Source organism: Neovison vison, chromosome X, assembly GCF_020171115.1.
Source record: "Neovison vison isolate M4711 chromosome X, ASM_NN_V1, whole genome shotgun sequence".
In the NCBI taxonomy this organism is placed as follows: Eukaryota; Metazoa; Chordata; class Mammalia; order Carnivora; family Mustelidae; genus Neogale; species Neogale vison.
The window spans coordinates 111,628,606-111,651,689 of NC_058105.1; the positions used below are offsets into that span (position 1 = coordinate 111,628,606).

The following is a 23,084-nucleotide window of genomic DNA, read 5'->3' on the forward strand; positions in this document are numbered from 1 at the left end:
CACCTGAAACTGAGAGATGTCAAATATAATTCAATAAAGAAAGATATCTTTGATAAACAGAATCACGTGAATATGGACTGAGTATTTTAGATGGTATCAAGGTATCACTGGTATAGTTAGTAAATGCAATAACTGTATCTATAAGAAAGAGTACATGGTTTGAGAGATGCATACCAAAGAATACAATGGTAAATTACACATCTGACCTTAGCTTTTAAAATACTTCAACAGGAAAAGCAAGAGAGGGGGAAACAAGTGTGACAAAATCTTCCTAACTGCTAAATATGAGTAAAAGGATATAGGACTTCATTATATTATTCCAAGTCCACTTAAAGTTCACCAAAATAAAAAATTCAAAAAACAAAAAATAAAAATAAGTGCAGCAATTTAAGTCTTTAAAGAAAAACTCCAACATCCAACAAATTCAATTTATTCTCCATAATGGAGTTTGGTAGTGCATTAGTATTCTTTCTCCTCCAGAAAGAACAATTACCCCTTGTAGAACAGTTGCAAAGTCCAAGCTAGCACCGAATCTAAAGCACAGATACACACATCTGCCCTATTTCTTTACCTCATTTTGATGAGTCTTTGCATTCTGCATCGTCTTCATGCTGAAAGACATGACCACGAGTGGAGGAGGACCAACATCTTTAATCACATTCACCAGGTCTGGTTTCAGAGCCATTGCCTCAACTTTACACCAACTGACTGGCTGATTCAAGAGCTCTGAGAGAGAACAGATACAAGAGATCAATAGCCATTTGCTGAAAAAGAACAACTACTATAATTAAGACATCTGTGATTAACTGAGATAGTCATGAACCCCATATTCTAATAAGAATGTCTTATTACAGGGCGCCTGGGTGGCTCAGTGGATTAAAGCCTCTGCCTTTGGCTCAGGTCATGATCCCAGAGTCCTGGGATCGAGCCCCACATCGGGCTCTCTGCTCTGCAGGGAGCCTGCTTCCCCGCCCCCTCTCTGTCTGCCTCTCTACCTACTTGTGATCTCTGTCAAATAAATAAATAAAATCTTGTTTAAAAAAAAAAGAATGTCTTTTTTTTTAAAGATTTTGTTTATTTATTTGACAGACAGAGATCACAAGTAGGCAGAGAGGCAGGCAGAGAGAGAGGAGGAAGCAGGTTCCCTGCTGAGCAGAGAGCCCAATGCGGGGCTCAATCCCAGGACCCTGGGATCATGACCTGAGCCAAAGGCAGAGGCTCTAACCCACTGAGCCACCCAGGCGCCCCAAAAAGAATGTCTTATTACAACATCTAACTAAAAATAAACCCAGCTACTGGGTTGTATGCAAAACCATGTGTGTGCGCATGCATATGCATGTATACACATATATTCAACTTCCTGGGAAAAAAGGTCCACAGCTTTCCTCTGATTTTCTGAAGAACCCAGGACCCCAAATAGGTTCAAAAAACAAAAATACCCTGGAGGAATCATAAAACATTTTTAAGAGATTCAAGAAGCCAAAACAGGGTATCACAGATGTAAATACTGAAAACAGGAGGTAAATAACCAAAGAGCACTAGCTGCCTCCAGCAGTGATGCCTCCCCTCCTTCCGAGGCCAGCAGTCCACTACATACAGGAGGTGGGCATCACCAGCCAGAAGTACAGGCCAACAGCAGCACAAAGAGGGATGCATGCCAACGACCACCTGGGCTCACGAAGGCTTCCCTCCCACTGAAATGCCAGGCACCACAGCGATCAAATGCCTCCAAACATATTCCCTATAGTCACTCAAAGAATACCTTGAGGAAAACAACATAAAAAAGGAAGTAGATGCACTGAAATACAGAAACCAATTCCTTCACTACTAAAAATCGCCTCTATCAGCAATCTGGCTTTCTGAACGTAAATATTCCCTTACGTGGATTTTTCACTTCAAGCCAACAAGGTCCTCTGATCTTTCTGTTCATCAAGAACAATTCCAGGCTGGATGTGTTGGTCCCAAATACATGAGAAAAAGTTTCTCCTTTCAAATCCTGAGGAAGCTGTGGCATTTCAGCCTGAAAAAGGCAAAGAAGAAGAAAAAAAAGCCCTTTTGTTTAAAACTATTACTTCACATCTTCCAAAGTCTATATTTGAAATAAACAAAGGCCTCTTTACGAACCACCAGAAGAAACCCCTTTGATATATATGAAATGTAATTTGCAACAAATGAAATCCAAAACAATTCACAGTAGGACACAAAAACAATTCACAATGACAAAATAATGCATCTTGATGGCATCCATTAGAAGAAAAATAGGCCAAGAAGCTCCCCCAAAAGAGGATTTCTGTCCAGAGCTGTACATGCCTTACAGATAAAGAATAGCCAAATAAGTACCACTCCATTAGAAGAATAAAAGCAAGAGTGGAACTCATTTAAAATGCTTCTATGGTACTTTTCATCACCACTGTCAGAAACATTTCTTAAAAGTTTCCCTTTTCCAACACTGTGAGATCAGAACTCTATAACAAAGGTAAAAAGAGGTTAAGGCCCAGTTAATTAACATCCCACAGCAATGACCCTGCCTATCAGGGGAGCAAGAGCAGCACTACAGCGATGCTACTGATGTTCCTCTCTCACCTTTCTGCTGCTCAGAAGGGACCCTTCAACAGACTAATGATATTCAACTCCATCATGTGGCATTCATTCCACTTGACAAGCAAGTTGTGCAGTTTCAACTTATTTATTTAAAGATGCACACTTGAAAGCCAAGAAAGGCAGTACAACCAGTATTCTATATATTCAAATTAATTTTACCCAGTTTAATTATTCATTACTGTAAGTCCACCTGAATGAACCGTGGGCTTGAGGATCCCTGCTGATACTCCTAACTGAAAGCCAGCTGAAATTTCAAAAATAGAGAAATGTCATGCTCAACCAAAACCCAGTAATTTTCTTTGACTTACCGAGTATCTAACTTCCAAGTACTCAGATTTTTCTGGAACATCAGGTATCTCAAAAGCATAGTTCTTTTCCACTGGCTGGGTAAGTAGATATTTAGAAATAATTAGGACAAAAACTTTTTGCAAATTAAAATGACAAGCATTACATGCACATGTCCTTGAATCTAGTATCTTTATGGAACACAAAGGTAAAGAAAGCCAAATGGGCACTCTTTCCCCTTTTCCACTGGGACTAAAACACCCAGTGACAAGATGCTAAAAAGACTTCTCCTGGACACTACAGAACTTAGAAATATTTGCATTCAAGCAGGGCAATAAAAGATTAAAGATTTTTATAATGTTAATGTATTCAATCACTTGCTACTCTTTGATATTAACCAACACCAACTTGCTAGAAGAATTAATATTAGCATTAAAATTATAGCTCCTATTTACTGAGTGCTTACTAAGTGCCAAGGACTGTTCTAATCACCTAGTAAGAATTTGGGGGCTTACTCTTCCAACAACTCTTGAAATAGGGTTCCATTTCTAAGTGAACAAACAGGCCCAGAGAACTCACTCATCTCTTACCCAAAGTCACATACTACAAAGTCATATGGCTAGGACTTAAAGCACAAGCAGTGTGGTCTCCGCACCTATGCTCTTCACCGTTATACCACACTACTTCCAGAACTTGACAGAACTGATCCATCAGCCATAATTCAAAGCTCAAATAGTTAAGATGATTAACCTTACCTTCAGCAACTCAATTCTCCCTTTGCTGCAATCACTGTTAAAATTATGCTGAGTTACAAGCCCCTATGATGATGGCCAAAGGTATCATTTATCACACTCAAATCAAGACCGATCAATATGTAACACACAAATAAAAGATTTTTATCCTATCAGAAATAGCATGATAGTCCCCAATTTTTAAATATAAAACCTTAACCCTCTGACCAAAACAACCTGTCAATAACTAATAAAAACAAAATCAGAAGAGTTTCTTCTCCATTTCAGAAAGAACACAAGATATGCTACAAGGATTGGAAACAATTACTTTGCTATGTGTTACCTTTCTATTCAAACTCAAGAAAATTACTGTCTAGTTTAAAGAGAAAGAAAGTATTTTTTACAAATCTTACATACTAATTTTATATGGCTATCTATGAAATTTCCATCCAATGGATTATAGTCACAAAAAAGACATTTTGCACAAAGATATACAAGAACTATTTTATAAGTCAGGAAATGAACAAACAACTAATAAACAGTGGGAAAAAATTATCACCAAATACAAACCTTGGACTTGAACTTCATGATTTTGTATTTTGCTGCTATTTTCTCATCAAATTCATCATAAACATCCTTCATTGTGACTGGAGTTTCTGTTTCTTTTCCTGTACTTCGATCAATTTTCTGCTCTCCCACAGAGAGGAGAGGGGAGGGAGAAAAAGTATCTGTACATGAGATCTTTTTAACAAAAGAAACCCAAGTCCAATTCAGTTTTCACCTTCAGCCATTTAAAACATTTAAAAGAACAGTCTAGATAGAGGAGTTCAAAGATAGCAGCAGACCCCAAAAACGGACTAAAACCAGTGCCCAAATCTTCCCAGTGGCATCATAAAAGCACATCAGATAAGGACAGACTCTAAAAAATGGGACAGCAGAGTTGTAAATCCTGACCAAGAAGCTTCAGATTCACAGTTCAGCTGAGATCTCAGGGGAGAGACTGGGTTTGGGAGGGGAGTGTGGATGGGAAGCCCCAATTTAAAAAGGAGGAGCAAATGGGCCTGAGCCAGTTTAACAGCCGTGGAGGAACTGGTACTGCTGCCTGCAGAGCAGAAGCAGGACAACACACCCAAATGCCGTCACGTTTCTGAGCCATACACTCCCAACCATGATTACTAGGAAAATGAAGGGTGGGGGAAAAGATACTATTATATTCTAAAACTCACACTTTGACATTCTAACGAGTCAAAAAAACCATGGTTTTACTCCATTCTCTATTTTTCCAACCTCTAAAGGAGCTGCTGACAACCAGTGGTTCCAAGTCAGCCAGCAAGAAAGCAGCACCAAGGCTGTGGAGAAGTCACAGCCCCACTGAAGAAGAGGGCTGGTGGCAGAACATACAAGGTACTGGGAATTAGAGGCTAATCACTAATGATCACCATTTCTCGGGGAAGGAAGTAAAGTGTTCGCTCGATGTTTTTCACCATGACACAACAGCTCACGTGGGTTTTGGCGGATTCAATCCAAACTTTGCCAAACAGGAAAACCACACCTAAAAGAGTAAGGGAAAACCATGAGAAAAGAAACATTTCAATTATATCATATTAAAGGGGCAATATATAGGCTCACTGAATGTGTCCACACATTTAGAAATCATTAAAACAAAAACTTTTTGCAAATTAAAATGACAAGCATTACATGCCCACGTCCCTGAATCTAGTATCTTGCCTTTATGACACATTTTTTTACAGTAAATTTGTATCTGCTCCCCACTCCACAAGCGTAGTCCACTTACTCAGTACTTAAACCATGTGACAATACCACACTAGTAAAACCTGTTAACCACTGAGAATACAGGGGATAGAATGATTCTCTAACTTGGTATGAACATGTTCCCCAGAATTAGAGACATCATAGGTAAGTGCAGACTAACCTCACTTACTAGGAAGACATCCCAAGTCCAAGTAGACACACTTGGGAAACTACTAAGACACCCCAGGTTAGTGCAGAAACCCCTCGGGGAATTGCAAAGACATCCCCCAGGTCAGTGTAAACATAACTCAGAAATTACAGAGCAACCCAAGGTCAGTATAGGGAAAAAAATTCCCCAGAACTGGGACTACCCAGATTAAGAGAAACAAAAAAAAAAAAAGCAAACTATTCGCCAATGAATCTCATATTTAAACCTCTTATAAAGTGTGAGAAGACTAAATCGCTTTTTAGCACTTGTACTCACGAATAAAAATTAACATTCATGTGTAACAGTAACTCTGTATGGTACATCAGTATTTTTCTACATGTAAAACTGCATTTGGGGAAAAACGTAAGAGATCTCATATACCTTATTCCACATAATGATAAATACCTCATAATACAGTTCAACTATTTATCTCCTATTTTACCCTTTCCACCTCATAGACAACTAAAAAATCTGGATAGGTAGTGCTCGTCTCGTTCCTTGCTCTTCAATTTCTGTGTAACAAATGTTCTAGTAACCAAACCAGCAGACATGTCCCTTTTGAGATTCTTATGTAATATATACCACAAAGTAAAAACAAGCCTTTCTAGATAGATATCAAATCACTGGACATCAAGAAAGGACTCCAGAGATTTGATAGTCAACCTAAGAGATGGCCACTGTGCAAAATCCAGAGCTCTGAGCATAATTAGCAGTAATCAACATAGCCACTCAACACAGCCACTTGTCTGAGACACTAAGAAAATTCTGGCACATGCAAAGGCTACTGTTCACAAGGCCAATTACTCCAGTTTCACAAGATAGCTCATCAGTGCTTCCTTTTGTCACTCGTTCTAGTAGAAATAAGACCATCTAAAAATTTTCATTTCTGCAGATGATTAAAATTCTTAAAAGAGTTGTGTGATTATCAGCTGGGGTGGGGGAAAGAAGGGGAGAGGGAAGGGAGGACTGTGGGGGAACGATTAAAAAAGAAAAAAAAATCACAGGAGCTCAGAAAATTAAAAGTCATCCTCACAACAGTTAGAGACGAAAAAACAAAATTCCATGCAAAGAAAAATAAAGACCCTAATATTGGATTCACAGATTCAAATAGCTCATTTTACAGTCAAACTAATATCACACTTCATGCACACATTTGACACTGTTTATGCCTCATTTGCCACAAAAAGATCATGGTAAACAAAGATTACATTTCCCCCAAAGTTACTAGCTGAAACCAGGTGCAGTCAGGATTATTCAACCTTGAAAAAGTCATAATGAAGACAGGATATCTTCCCATATGCAAAGAGTAAGATTCTTTTCATAATTATGGAGCATTCAGCAACAACTGACTTACTTAGAATCTGTAAGAAAGTGAGACACAATAACAGGGTCTTTGGGAGTACTTCGTTTTTATTAGCAGCATTGATTTCACCAAAGCTCAGTGATCATTACCTGCTATCATGATGAAACTGTTCAACCCCCTAAGATTAAAGGACTTTTTTTTTTAACAAGCCATCCTTTTTAACCCGTTGGCATCAATCACAGAGGACACAGCTTAAGAAGCACCGCAGAATGGCACAGTGGACTGAGGGTGAGAAGCCCAGAGCTCTGCCACTAACAGCTGCTCACTTTATCTTTTGGAGCCTTAGCTTCCTCCTCTGTAACTAGACCAGATTGTCTGAGGATTATTCCAGCACTAGAAATTTCCTTTTACCATTGCATTTGGAAGACAGGCCAATAACAGACTACTACCTCTTTCAAATGCAAAATATTTCCCAATAGTGGTTGGAAAGGCCTATCCTCGACTATGGTAGTAACAGGAATTCGGTAAGGACACATACCATAAACTGGCTGCTTTCCTAATACTCAATCTTAACCTCCAACACCAACTACTACAGCCAAGCACTAGCCTTTAGAAATTTCTGTGATGCCAGAATTGTTCTGTTATCTGTGTCATCCACAGATATGGTAGCTACTAGCCACATGTGGCTATTAAAGCATTCAGAATGTGGCTACTGGCTGAGAAACTGATTTTGAAAGTTTATTTCATTTTATTTTCTTTAAAGATTTTATTTACTTATTTGACAGACAGAGATCACAAGTAGGCAGAGAGGCAGGCAGAGAGAGGGGAGGAAGCAGGCTCCCTGCTGAGTGGAGAGCCTGATGCGGGGCTCGATCCCAGGACCCTGAGATCATGATCTAAGCCGAAGGCAGAGGCTTAACCCACTGAGCCACCCAGGCACCCCAAATTTTATTTCATTTTAATTTGAATCTAAATTTAAAGAGCTACATGTAGACATATATGGTACCACAGTGGATGGTGCAGCACTAGACCCTGTCCTGCAAAACAATGTTTTGTTTTTTTTTAAGTAAGAGTATCAACCAGTAAACAAAAGGTAGAAAAAATAAACTCATTTTTACACAGGACAGAAAGAAGACTGTTGTTTCTTAAGGTTCTAATCCTTGGCAATTGACACTGTGCATTCTGATGTTTTGTACATGGATTGACGTGGAGGGGGTGCAACATTCATCTCTGTTACCTATTCTTCCCCCACAGCCCTGTAAGGCTTTACGAGGTAATTTCAACAAGAGCAGTGAATGCACCTCTGGTGCTCTGAAACCTTTCATGTGCATCATGCACAGGGCTGTCAATCACTGTGTGGTTTATTTCAATGAACATTTATTAAATCCCTACTATGTGCTTGGCACTGTACTAGAAGATGAAAAGAAAAGGTCCCAGCCATCCAGGAGTTAAATAAAAGGGTTTGGGACAAGAAAAATTCAGAATCAGATCTTTATAAAATAATGTAACAAACACTATGATGGGAAAGGGTATGATGGGGTACCAGGGAAAGGGCCCTTAGGCCAGTCTGGAGGATTAGGAAAACTTCCCAGACATGACACATCTGGGCTGAGCCAAACACAAGGAGTAAAGGAACACAGTATCAAAAACAACAGGTACAGGGAACTATCTATAGAACACAAAAGTCATACACAGCAGGTATCTGAAGCCTTGCTAAGAAACTTGGACTGTACCCGTAAAACTCCACACAGGAGTTTTCTTTTTTTCTTTTTTTTTTAAACAAGGAAATGATGTGATCAGTGTCACCCATCTGAACAATCCTGGCTGCAATGGAGGGGATGACAGCTAAAAGATCCTTTAGGAAGCTGGTGCAATGGTTTCAGTACGCAAGAAGGAATCAGAGGCAACTACAGAGAGAAGACAGCTTGTCTACTTTCAGAGGGGAAGACTAAAAAGACTTGGTGAGGAAAGTGAAGGAGAGGGGCAGTCAAGGCTTACTCCCAATTTTCAGTTTTGAGGGAACTATTAGCCAGGACAGGGAATCAAACCCAGCATGGAGCAAATCCAGCAAAGGGATTAGCATTGGGAAAGGCAGGCCCACCACATCACACAACTCTAGCAAGCCCCACAGTGTCATTGTGCTCCAGGAAGCCTAAAACACATGAAACGCATGTGAAAATGGTGTCCCCTTGAAGCCATACAACAGGGCAGGCCAGGGTTTCAGCAATTGATGGGAAATACTTGCTCAGCCTCATGCAATCCCACTTACCATTCTACCTTCCACTGGTGAGTAGCAAAGAGGTAAGCAAGGAGGTAAGAGGATCTAACCAAATTACCTTGTGACAGCTAAAGTAGATACCATTTCTAAGATGGCTTATTCTTTACCTGTGAAACTAAGACATGGCAGTTTGCTACTCAAATAGCTGTGTACGTGTTCCTGTGCATTTGATATGCTGAAGCCTATTAATGCTTCTGCCCCCCACCTTCACAGAGACAGTAACAACTTTCCAGTTAGTCAATGCCGGATTATCTTTAAGGTAAATCTGGTCTTCAAGTCTGATGGTTAATACTTAACTCTTCTTACTCATTCACTTGCTATACGGACACTCTATTTTCACCAGATGCAGCCTCGAGGAAACCACTTTGAAAAATACAGTTGCATCTACCCTCATACCCAGACATGGATCTGAATAAAGGCAACTCTATTTCAGGATATGTATGGTATATTAACTCTATTTCAGGATATGTATGGTATATTAATCCAACATACATTGGCATGCCCAGCCCTGCAGTGAAGGGCTCAAGGACTACAAAAAGAAACTAGAGTGCCTCCTGGCTTTGAGTCAGAATTCACATTTTCAGTTCATTTGGAGGAGGATCTGGGAATCCTCTGTGATTCCTCCCTCCTGTCAGTTGCCACATCAAGCCATCAACAGGTTCACATCAAAATCCACGTGAGATGCATTCACTCCTCTCCTTCTCCACAGCCACCACTAGGCCAAGTAACTAGCATGCCTGCCCTGAACTGACTGATCTCCAGGGCTTCCCCACTAGCGTGGTTCCAGTCTCCACCCCCACCCAACCCCAAACACACCATTCTCCACACAAACTGGAAGGCTCTTGTTAAACTGTAAACCCAACCATATGACCACCAACCCTTCCACCAGCATTTAAAATCCCCCTCTGCTCTTATAGTAAGATCTAAATTCCTCATTATGGCTTTCAAGGTCCTTCATTACCTGCCCTCTGCCTTTGTCTCCTGCTTCATTTTCTACCAATCTTGGCCCTTGACTGACTGTGCTACAACCACAGAGGCCTCCCTTCTCTCTCCAGGCCTCTGTGCTCACTGTTTCCTCAGGCTGATACACTCTTTCCTCAGCTCAGCATGGGCTTCCAATCTCAGCCCAATGGCACTCTCCTCAGACAGGCCTTCCTCAGCCATTCCCCTACTAAATGCCTTCACACCATTTATCAACTTACCTTAATTACTGCCCATTCCCCCCACAGCTCCCACCCCACTAGGATATAAGCTCCATTAGGACTGGGAACTTGTCCAGCTTTTTCATGCCATCTCAGTGCGTGGCACACAACAGGTGTCCAATGTGCTAAATAAAGAAACACATTACTGACTGATTCCATTTAAAATAAAATGTGTAACTACAACTTTAGATACATCAAAGGCTAACTACAAGTACACATTCCAAAATCACATATAACTGGTTTACAGAAAAAAAAAGTGTTTAAGGATTATTCACACCACAACTCCTCTCCACCTGGGCTGCTCGCATCCTTTACGATGGAAGAGTGGTGCTTTCTTACAACACACGTACGTGAGGACAGAGTCTTTGTCAACTATAATAACTAAGCCACTTAAGGGAAAGGCACTATTCTGTATTAAAGAGGTACATATGATTACCTGGTTGATTGTACTGATCTTCATAAGCATCCAGCCAATAAAACTGAAACACTTGCTCCTCATCTGTTCCTTTTACCAGTGGGAGGTGACTGGCATCCACTTGGACTTCCTGGGCTGAGAAACTGCTATCATCTTCCTGATCAATGTCCCAACAAGAAACATCTGGGAGAAAACTTCCCCTGCAGAAATTACATTTTGAAAACCTTTCAAAATCCAACAGAATAATTTATAGTGCGACTTGCCAGAAACGTCATAAAATGCTCTTACAAGTAGGACGTGGTCCCTTTCCCAGGATCTGCCTCATGCTTCACCCCCTCTGCTGGCTCACTCTCTTGGTGCCAAGTCTTGACAGCCACAGGCTCCACATCCACTTCCTCAGCCTCCATGGGCTCGTCAAAGTCACCGTCTTCAAAATCCATTGCTCCTGAGTCCTCCTTGTCATCTACACACAACGCTGGCACTGGCTCTCCTGTAGGCGTCATCACACATTCCCATCATGTACTGCTGCCGTGGAACACAAAGGCCTCCCCAGCACGGCGATAGGAGCCTACCCTTTCTCCCACACTGCATCTGCATTTCTCTTCCATCTCCAAACTGGATGTTTTTTAACTTTCACTGCTGTGGATTCAAATCTGCCACAACTGAAACTGCTACCATAATAGCTTCAAAATCATCTCCACTTCGTCTTTCATGGTGCCTCCATTTCTGACAGCAGTTTGCAACTACCCTTGTAGGTCTGCCTGACGTCAGACTTACCAGCAAATTCAGCACATTTAAGGGGAACTGAAGTTAATGGAGGCTCCTTCCTTAAGACAGGGGAAGCCGTTTTTCCTGAAGGAACTACCTGTAAATATTTTTAAATGTTCAGTCAGTTAGACCAGCATACCAAAAAAATATGCAACCATCCTACCCTGACCAGAGAAAATGACAGTTCCCACTTATACAACAATTTTATGTATTATTAACATAACAGCTTCCATTATTTTACTGTTACCTACATTTACAAAAAAATACTTGTTTCCAGGAAGAAAATTATTACATTTAGCACTGCTGTAATACCTATAATAAACATACTAGTTACTAAAAATTTACTATGAAAAAACCAGGCACAGGCTATTCTTGAAATACATGAAACTATATAATGAAACAGGAGGCCTAATTTAAAACAAAAATCAAGAACAAATTCAAAAGCTTTTCCCTCATATAGAAAATCAACTAACTAAGTTTTAAGCAATAATATAAATCAAGATTGAAGGCATTTCCACACACTTTACCTTGGGGGTGTGCACAGAGAAAGGATTCAGTGACACTCCAATGGATCTTTTTTTCTTTGGTATCATTACAGGTGGTGGAGTTATCTGAGGTTTCTAAAGGGAGGAATAAGACATTCCCTGCCATGCTTGGCTTTCCACAGACAGAAAAAGTGCATTTCTTCCCCCATTAAGGCCCAATAAGCAAAGCATTTTTTTTTCCTTCCCTGCTCCCCCCGCAGATCTATGTTCATGTACTGTAGTTACTATAGCAACAATATCACAGACTCACGAGAAAACCAGAATAGATATTAAGTCCACATCTCACCAGTTTTTTCTTTTTACAACTTAACATACTTTCCCCCTACCCTTCCAGGATATTGCATTTAAAAACTGTCAAGCTAGAGGGGCGCCTGGGTGGCTCAGTGGGTTAAAGCCTCTGCCTTCAGCTCAGGTCATGATCCCAGGGTCCTGGGATCAAGGCCCGCATCAGGCTCTCTGCTCAGCGGGGAGCCTGCTTCCCTTCCTCTCTCTCTGCCTGCCTCTCTGCCTACTTGTGATCTCTGTCTGACAAATAAATAAATAAAAATCTGTTAAAAAATAATTAATTAATTAATGAAATAAAAACTGTCAAGCTAGAGCCACATGTGTTGGTGTTAGTTGGTTTAATCAAGGGTTACTTGGAAAGAAACCCCCCTTAATCTGTTTAGTCCTAGTGAAATAGCCCAAATGCAAATTCCCAGAGCAGCTGAGCCTGTCTGAGTTCTCTCCGGGACAGCTCACTGACTCTTGCCCTTTACTCCCTCTCTGAATTCAAGATGAGGATCTCCCAGCCGAATGTGCAGACTGACAGGTATCAATCTATTTCGGGACCATACACTGCAGCAACTGAACACAAGCAGTGGGCATTCGCAAGACTGACTCGTGTGTGTATTCATACTATCTCAAACACATCCCCACGTAGCCCCATCGACATAATTGCAGAACTTGTAACAGCTGGAAACTACTCACCTAACGTGGTAAGAAAGCCATTTTGGAGAGTTGTTTCGGAAAGGGGTTATTTTCCTCTGTGGGGTATTATTTTGGGTGTATACAGTGGTATTGTCGTTAAATTTTTTTGTTTTAAATTCTAGCAAGTCTGTTCTATAAAATTACTGAATTATTTCTTCAGCCTATGACCCCTGCATATTTGACAACTCCCAGAGAATGACTTACCTCAGTGTTCAGATCTTGTAGAATGTCACCTAGCAGATCATCCTTGGACAAATCTACCACTTTCTGGAAATTATAAAGAGAGGTAGAATGAGAAAGCCCTGCATTTCATGTTTTTACCCAGACCACGTGTCTGTGAAACGAAGAACCCAACCAGTCAGTCCTTGCCTCTTCAGTCTTGAGTGCTCATCTACTGTTCACAGATCTTAACAATCACCTGTGTACATTTAATGCCTAAACCTAGAGCTTGCATCCTGTTTTTACCCTCATTTCATGATCCTCCTGCTAGCAAATCAATGAAACAAACACACTGTCCGTGCAGCTTTTCATTCACTTTTCTATCTCCAAGTTCCAAACAATGAGGTTCCTAAATTCACCCGGAAATCTACATCTACTTTTGTGACTAAAATCAGGAAAATACAACTGAAATAGCTGAGCTCAAATACATTGAGCACCTATTGCCTATACAATCAAATACTGAATTTACTTCTCAAAAGAAAAGACAAAATATCAGAAAATTACAAAACTCACATCTGCAGTCTTCTTCCCAGCACTAGCAATGAACATTGACTTGATATTGTTTGGTTTTGTCACCGCAGCCTTCTTTACATTCCTCCTGTCTTTGGTACGTGCTTTATCATCTTTTCCTGTTGGAATATAACTGATTTATAAACATGCACCAGGAAAAATCAATATGGGAAACTAAAAGCCAAGTCACCTGCCCTCTGTACAGGAGAATGAGAAGAAAAACATAAAGAATTCAAAATACAAAATGAGATTTTATATATGGTACACAGGAAAGAATTGTTAAAAACAGCTTAATTCCAGAAAACTTAGGCTAAATGTTAATATAAAAACCGGTGACAGGGCTCCTGGCTGGCCCAGTGGAGAGTGCAACTCTCAATCTTGGGGTTGTAAGTTTGAGGCCCACGTTGGGTGTAAAGATGTTAAAAATCTTTTGAAAACTGATGAAATAGCACTGGTTACCGATAGGTGGACAGAAGGCAGACAACACGCAAGTAGAAGGCTGGTGAACCCAGGCTGGGAGATACCATGGTAGCTGCTCCAGAGAAGACCTTCCCTGTACAGTCTCACCAGATGCCTCAGGTAGAACGCAGCTACTCCTGAGCTATGAGAAGGGACTGTATGACAGTTTTGCAATGGCTTGACAATAAATATGTATATATTTAGCAGGAAAAAAACTGATGAAATACTAGTTAAATATCAGAATAAGTTATTAAGTGGGATTATTTAATGGCTATCATTAGTGTGAATAAAAATCCTGTTAAAAGGTCGGGAGGGGGTTGTGTCTGTTTTTTTTTTTTCCAAGAGAAATAAAATGCTCAAGCTCATCTGGAACCAAGGGATTAGTATAGCAGCCTTCATGAGATCATCTTTTTAGTGCTGTCCTGAATCTGACAGGAAAACTAACTGTGAAGAAATAGGATTACCAGTCATGATAGTATAGCATCCTAATTTCCACCTTATGAGGAACAGCAACTACACACACACAATATGTTGTCACAACACTAAATGGCACAGAGACATCCACTCAGTAAAGAACAATTTGTGCCACATGTTTTCTCTTATGGCCATGTGTAAATCACCTACAAACTCCTCTAATACTGTCAGTTTTACTCTCTCTTTCAGATTCATTCCAGAGAAGTCTCTACCTCAAAAAGACCTAGAATGAATAGGTTATATAGTGTGGTAGCAGCATAAGAATACTCACACCAGATGAAATAGAAAATCAAATCCAGAAAAAACTAAATTACTTATGGAATTTAGCACATATAAAGGTGGCATCTCATATCACTGGGGAGAAGATGGACTTTTTAATAAGTAGTGTTGGCTACCCATATGTAAAGAAGTCAGTATAAACACCGAATAAATTAAAAATCAAAATTTTTAACATAAGAATATCCTAGACTTTAATAAAAAGACAAGTTCCGGGGTACCTGGGTGGCTCAGTCAGTTAAGCCTCTGACTCTTGCTTTCAGCTCAGGTCATGATCTCAGAGTTGTAAGATCAACCTGAGCTGGGCATGGAACCTGCTTAAGATTCTCTCTCTCTCTACCCCCCATCTCTTAAAGAAAAAAAAAGGCAGGGTGCCTGGTTGGCTCAGTGGGTTAAGCTCAGGTCATGATCTCAGGGTCCTGGGATCAAGTCCCACGTCGGGCTCTCTGCTCACTGGGGAGCCTGCTTCTCTCTCTCCCTCTCTCTCTGCCTGCTTCTCTGCCTACTTGTGATCTCTCCCTGTCAAATAAATAGATAAAATCTTAAAAAAAAAAAAAAAGGCAAGGGGCGCCTGGGTGGCTCAGTGGGTTAAGCCTCTGCCTTCGACTCAGGTCATGATCCCGGGGTCCTGGGATCGAGTCCCACATTGGGCTCTCTGCTCAACAGGAAGCCTGCTTCTCTCTCTCTCTCTCTCTCTGCCTGCTTCTCTACCTACTTGTGATCTCTCCCTGTCAAATAAATAGATAAAATCTTAAGAAAAAAAAAAAGGCAAGGGGCGCCTGGGTGGCTCAGTGGGTTAAGCCTCTGCCTTCGACTCAGGTCATGATCCCGGGGTCCTGGGATCGAGTCCCACATTGGGCTCTCTGCTCAGCAGGAAGCCTGCTTCTCCTCTCTCTCTGCCTGCCTCTCCGCCTGCTTGTGATCTCTGTCTGTCAAATAAATAAGTAAAATCTTTAAAAAAAAAAAAAGGCAAGTTCCTTTGTAACCTGGGCTTTGGGAAAGTCTTTCTGATTCAAAATCCATCTGTAAGGAAAAAAAACTGAAAAATTCAATTACAACAGGAATAAATTTAAAGACAAAACATGAAAAACAATTATAATATATAATGTTTTATACATAAAGGACCAATTTCTCTGATTAAAAAAAAATAGTGCCCTGGATTTAAAAAGCCCCAAACCCAAAAGGAATGTGCACAATAAACACGCACAAACAGTTCACATAAAAAATATATAAACAGCTATTACATTTTATGAAAAGATGCTCAACTTAATGTGTTAAATTCACACAAATGAAAACCACACCGAGATGTTATTTCTCGTGTATCAGAGTGGCAAAACTCCAAAAGCTTCACAATGCAGTCTGTTGGTGAGGCCACAGGAGTATAAATTGTTGGAAGATGGGAATTCAAATTGTTAAGGGGAGTGTAAAATGGGACAACTGCTAGAACAATAGTTCATAAAACTTCGTGTGCATTTTCCTCTCTGAGCCAGCAATTCTTCTTCTCGGAATTTTCTGAGGAAAGCACCATATGCACCAAGTTATTCAATGCAGAATTATTTGTAAAGGCAAATTACTGAGGGTTCCTGGGTGGCTCAGTCGGTTAAGCATCTGCCTTCAGCTCTGGTCATGATCTCAGAGTCCTGGGACTGAGTCCCGCATCAGGTTCCCTGCTCCGTGGGGGGGCCTGCCCCCCTATCTCATGAATAAATAAATTTTTAAAATGTAAAAATAAAAATAAAAGCAAATTACTGAAAATCCAATTGACAATTCAGTGAAGCCATCTGAATACACCATCATCATACATTTATACAGTAAAATACTATGCAACAATATAGAAACAAGTAAAAAAGAAAAAAGATCTCTATGTGCTAATATAGGATGATTTTCACGATAGCATGTTAAGTGAAAAAAAAAACACAAAAGTACAAAAGCATCTATAGGAAAATATCTTTCATGTAAGGAAAAAAAAGTAAATAAAAATATATACACATAATTCCATTCCTGGGTAGATACTCCCAAGAACTGAAAACAGGTGTTCAAACAAAAACTTGCACGCAGCACTATTTGCAATAACCAAAAAGTAGAAACATCCTAAATTCCACATGCAATGGAATATTATTCAGTCATAAGAAAGAATGAAGTACTAATACATGCTACAACATAAGGGAAACTTGAAAATATCACACTAAACTAAAGGAGCCACACACAAATGGTCACACAATTTATCATTCCATTTACCTGAAATATTCAAAATAGGCAAATCCATAGAGATGGAAAGACTAGTGTTGCCAGGGGATCTGGGAAGGAAGACTGAGGCGTGACTGTTAAATGGATATGGGTTTCCACTCAGAGGGATAAAAACGTTCTGGAATTAGATAATGGTCAAGGCTACAAGCACTGTTAATGTATTAAACGTCACTTATGAGAAATTATATGTATATCTAACCACCATAAAAAGGGCATTTTTTTCATGTGCCTAAAAATGCAAAAGTCTATAGGACATTTGTGAGAAATATAAGACAAGAGAAATAATTTTTTTATTGCGATCATTTGGCAGTTTGGAAACAGAATATAATTAATGGCCAAAATATTCAGAATACAAAATACAGGTCCTAATACAGGGTATCAAGAGAGAAGGTCAATAGAGGTTTGAATAACAAGGAAGGTTTCATAAGCAGGCTTTAATTTCACCACTGTAGGTTAGTAGTATCTAGAGAGAAGGACAAAAAGAAACATAAAAAATAGGAGTCAACATTTGATGTAGAATCTTCCACAATTTTAGTGCTTCTGTTTATTTGTTTTATTCATTTTTCTACTAATTTTTTTCATTAGGACTTAGTTAATATTTTCTGTCTCTATTTGAAGCATGTCAGGGATCAGATCCACACCACAGTTACCCTTTCATACATCTGTGCAAAACGTTACAATTTCTTCGAAGTCCTTAAAGTGGACTGCAAAATTCCACTTTCCTTCCTAAGATCTTGAGACCTTATTGGGCTCTCCTAAGGGACACTGAAACAGTGGGGACTTGTGGATGAATGGTGGCAAAGCATGGAATAAAGACTTCCGAGACTAGCTCTCCTCCAGAATGCAAAGTCATTCTCTTCACTGATGTATTACTGTGAAGAAATAACAAGATGACAACAGAAACAAAAAGATGGTTCATTTACTCAACAAATGCTGCATACTTTCTCTGCACTTGCTACTGTGATTGGCAGAGAGATGACTAGGACACGGGTCCTTTTCTCAAGAACTTCCCTGTCCAGTGCAACCTAATTTACAGCCAACAAAAGTCATGTCCAGGTAAGTGATTGGACTCACTCAAAATGATACAGGCAATGAACAACATAACCAGAACTTGAACAAAGGCCTCCTCAGTTCAGGGAGATAAAAAAGCACACAGGCTCCTTTCGTTCTCTTCTTCATGGACATACAAAAACTAGGAATACATAATTAACCGCACTGTGATCAAACAGTACCACTGTGTAGAGTTCCTACATTACAAATGTTGGCAGAAACAACAAAGTCCACATATCCTAACTTAACTAATGAATGAATAAATAATATCCCACATTTTAAAAATATACGCATCCTTACTTTTTTGGAAAAGGAAAAACATGAAGGATAATCAGAAACTATTAAAAATGGTTACCTATGGAAATGTGTAGAAAGGAAGAAGTAGAAAGCACAGGGGTGAGAGTAAGATCTACCTGAGTCTATCTCAATATCGTTATGATTTTGAAATCATATAAATGTCTTACAATATTCAAAATATAAAATTAAAATGGAAGGATTTTTTAAAACCTTAATAGGAATACAAACACAAATGAATCTAAACTGATAAAACAGCATACAGAAAAAAATGACTTCATAACACCTTCCAAACACAATTCTCTAACTATACACCTTTACCAAGATATAAACCAAATAAAACCATAAAGAAAGTATAAACTTCATTTAGAAAGGTTGTCAGTAGACATGCTGATGTAATAGCTCTAAAATTTCTAAAATTATTTTGTGTATATCTTAGAGCACAAGGGTTTTCACTGGGGTTGAAGGCAGATACAAATATAGAACTGGTGAAGGTGAAGAAGAGCCCTGTGGTGTTGTATTTGAATTGAATCTATCATCATGAAAACATAACATATATATAAAATCTCTGAATTCTGTTCACCAAAAGGGCCTAGAAACCATTACACCTTAGTAGCAAGGAGTACCATCCATTCCCTAGATCTGAATACCATTCTCCACTAAAGAAGCCATGACTCTCGGGAGAAATGGTTAGATTCCAGGTCTGGGACAAGACAAATACAAGGAGAACCTGGAACATCTTGTTGGCTCAGGAAGCAAGAAAATGCTCAAAGACTGATGGGGTCATGTTAAAAAGGACACAGGAGGCAGCTCAAGGAGGCTCCCAGTGCCAAATGTGGGATAATATGAACATCACGAAAAAAAATAATAATAACGGATACTGAACTGTAACAGCAATTTTCAGTCCATGAGTTTGAAGTGATTGCTTTAAAAAGGACAGAAACAAATCATCAACAGTTGCTGAAAGCACTGGGGGAGAGCTAATGGGGAAAACAGACACAGGGTCTCAAGTTAACACCCCATATTTACATTAATACAAAGGTGGAAAGGTAGCTTTATAAGGAAAAGACCTCACAAACATCATTTTAATCAAGAGATCAAACCTAGTATTGCCAAGAATGGGACAAAGTGATCTTATGTACCCCTGATATGATCAGTGGGAAAGACACAACTTCATCTACATTTTATTTTTGACTCTATGCACCAAGAAGCAATCAAGCAAATCCCAGACCACGGGACATTCAACAAAACCAGCCTAGTCCATTCAAAGAGGTCAAGGTCATGAAAGACAAAAAAAAAAGAAAAGAAAAGAAAAGAAAAGAAACCAGAGGGGGAGGAGGAGAGGGATGGCACTGCTCTGCACTGAGAGACATAAAAACTAAAGTGGACTCTGCATCTGAAAAAAAAAACAGATCATTTCGGGCTAACTGGGGAAATCTTATTATGATCCAACATATTAGATGATACTATGAGAAGGGTACTGTGGCTAAGTAGACAAGCATCCCCATTCTTAGGAGGTCACTGATGAAGCACGTAGACATTAAGCGTCATGGCGTTTACAACTTACTTTCAGAAAGTTGACCAAAATAAAGTCTGTTTGTACACAGTTGGGAAGAGGGAAGAGGAAGGAAGTAAACAAACATAGAAAATGTTAGAAATCCACAATTCGGGGCCCAGACTTTCTGAAAAGGGTAAGATAACACGGATTTTAGGTTTTAGTGGCCACACACATCTGTCTGGTGTTATGGCGTGTTCTTCTTTGTACCTCTCTCTTTTTTTAAAACACTTTCTTAAAATGAAAAAAACATTCTGAACTGGAGAGCTACACAGTAACAGGCATGATTTCCTTCTGGGGTAATGAAAATGTGAGATGATTGTGGTGATGGCCGCCCAACTCTGGGACTACAGTAAACACCATTGAAATGTACACTTTAAATAGGTGCATTATATGGGATGTGAATTACAGCTCAATAAAGCTGTTTAAAAAAAACTGGCTGTGAGGGCCTTAGTTTGCTGACCCACAATCTACACTTGGTGATAATAAGGAAGCAAATCAAAACAACAAATACTGAAGATAATTTCCCCTTCACATTTTACAGAAACTAAATCAGGCTTGTTTACTCAAAAAAATGTTTTGCCAATGATTATGTAGCTAAGAAAATCTGACGCATTCATTTATATCATTTTAAATTTTGATTAGACAAAGCCAGTTGATTACTAAACCTTATTATTGTACTGTACTTCTATCAAAGAGCTAAAATTTTAAGTACCTCAATTCAGTAGGAATTAAAAGACATCACTTATTGCTGCAGCTCTCAAAATCAGCAAGTCTAAAATGACCACAGAACTGAAATTCAAATATAAGTAAAAGAGCAAACTCTTTGGATGACTGAGACATGAAACTTCATTTCATGGTGGTGTTTTTGCTTTTTACATCTAATTTTGGATATAACTATGCTTCTCTCAATATTACAACATATTCTACACCTAAAAACAATTGTGGTAGGTTCTTTTCCTTTAAAGGAAACTTGTGTCAAAGGACCAAGTCATCTCAAATTTTGCTTCTTATAATCTCAAAATGGCACTCTCTTGAAAACAAAATATAGGTACCTTTCTCATGAAAATCAAGGGCATCGTCTTCAAGGTCATCATCAAAAATCTCTCGGCCATCTTCCACATAGCCGATACCATCTGCAGGAACAAAATTTGAAATTGAGATCAAGTTTCTAATAGTGGCCAGTAGTATTTTAGCCACAAAAAAACAAACCAACAAAAACACCTTTTATACCTTCTCAGATGTTCTGTGCTATTTTTAAATGTAGCAGAATCCTGACAGGTGTCAGATGAAACATATTATCTACAGAGCAGGTTTATTGTGTCAAAACCAAAGGATATATGCTATGCCCATCTAGGTGAGCTAGGGAAATGATTTAGCACAACAGGATGCTTAACAGTAGTTTTACTCTACCAAAAGAATATAAAAAGCAAAAGAATCAAGATCACAGAGGCCCAGAAAATCACCTCAGTCTATGAGGCAAAAGTGGCAATATGGCTAAGCCCAGCGACAGAAACAGAAACATAAATATGGTCACAGGTGCAGTCCACACCACTCCCTGTGGTCAGGTGGTCACCAGGCACATGCCCAACAAGTCACACCCAACAAGCGAGAACCAGTGAATTTTCGACATGCGTTCTAAGAACATCAGGACCAGCCTCTATCTGGTGCTTTCGACTGTCCAAGTTACTCTTCACACATATAGCTTCATATAATCCTCACAGCCATTCCATGCAATAGGCAGTTTTCTTATCCCCGTATCACCTGAGGATACACCATGGGCACACGGTTCCACCCATTTCCTACAGAGTCATATCCTGGAGGATTTACCTGAGGTATGTGCCTGGATTCTCCAAAATACCCCTAAATAAACTCTCTATTGTACTCCCTCCACACTCTCGAATAATTTATTTGAGAAAAATCCGAACCAACAATAACATCTTAACGGTGTCTTACATCTGCTAATGCAAAGCAGCAACTCTCACATAAGACTCGATGAAAAGCAACTAAAACAATGCCTAGGAGGCAATTTCTTCCCACATACCATCATCCACGATCCAGTCATCATCCTGGCGGGCCTGAACCAGCTTCGAATACTGTTCTTCATCAACTTCTTCATAAACACTTGTGAAGTCCTCAACCTGCCATCATACAAGTTTGAGAAAGCTTCAAATGGAGTGAAAGTGTTAAACAATTCTGATGAAAAATTGTCAAATTGAAACTGGAATGGCAGCCTGAAGGAGTAGCTGCAACCAAATCATGAGTTCTGACATTCAACACCACTACCAGGTTTTCCTTAAATAGACATCAATTAACTTAGTATTCCTTTTAGGTGGGTGTTAACACAAGATATTAAATGATTCCATTAGCATAATACACTTGTCACACCATCAATTACTCATCTACTTCATAAAAAACAAACTGAATTATAGCCAATTCTTTGTTAGCAGCTTTGAGGATTATTCACTTGTAACTTCTAGACTGGTTTCTCCTGTACTTAGCAAACCCATAAGGCATGCCATCTCCCTCCTGCCTAGCTGACGTTGCCCTGCAAACTAACAATTTTTCTAACTATTCAACCAACCAAAGGCAGTTCAAAAGCTAACCTTCCCCCACCTAGCCTCCTCCTCAAATCAGCAAAACAAGCCTAGTCTCTATTCTACAGGTACACTAGAAGTAATTTTTAAGTGATCCCTATTTGCATTACCACTGATCCCCTACCATTCTCAGATCTTGAAACTGGAGATACTGAAATGCTGTGCTGTGTGAAGGGCAAGTTCTCCACTAACATGAGCTGCCCAACTGCCAGAGGGCCAGAAGGCCAGTACCTCCTGGCACAAACAGAGCAGCTCACTTAAGCACAGTTTAAGCAACAAGCAGAACAGAGGCACACCATCTCAGCTGCCATCGACTTGCCCACATGAAAATTTGGTGGGCTACTTA

General features: G+C 39.6%; 1 protein-coding gene across 2 annotated transcripts in view; it reads right to left on the reverse strand.

Annotated features, from left to right (window-relative positions):
• Positions 1-23,084, reverse strand: part of POLA1 (DNA polymerase alpha 1, catalytic subunit) — a 303,690-nt gene that overhangs the window by 273,807 nt on the left and 6,799 nt on the right. For both annotated transcript variants that reach the window (XM_044234364.1, XM_044234365.1), the window contains 13 exons: positions 22,186-22,282; positions 21,197-21,277; positions 13,790-13,905; positions 13,262-13,324; positions 12,071-12,163; positions 11,553-11,640; positions 11,064-11,265; positions 10,797-10,975; positions 5,057-5,169; positions 4,188-4,304; positions 2,910-2,984; positions 1,882-2,020; positions 572-726 (listed from right to left, as the gene is read on the reverse strand). In XM_044234364.1, coding sequence (XP_044090299.1) covers positions 572-726; positions 1,882-2,020; positions 2,910-2,984; positions 4,188-4,304; positions 5,057-5,169; positions 10,797-10,975; positions 11,064-11,265; positions 11,553-11,640; positions 12,071-12,163; positions 13,262-13,324; positions 13,790-13,905; positions 21,197-21,277; positions 22,186-22,282 — 1,518 coding nt within the window. The remainder of the gene's footprint in view (positions 1-571; positions 727-1,881; positions 2,021-2,909; positions 2,985-4,187; positions 4,305-5,056; positions 5,170-10,796; positions 10,976-11,063; positions 11,266-11,552; positions 11,641-12,070; positions 12,164-13,261; positions 13,325-13,789; positions 13,906-21,196; positions 21,278-22,185; positions 22,283-23,084) is intronic.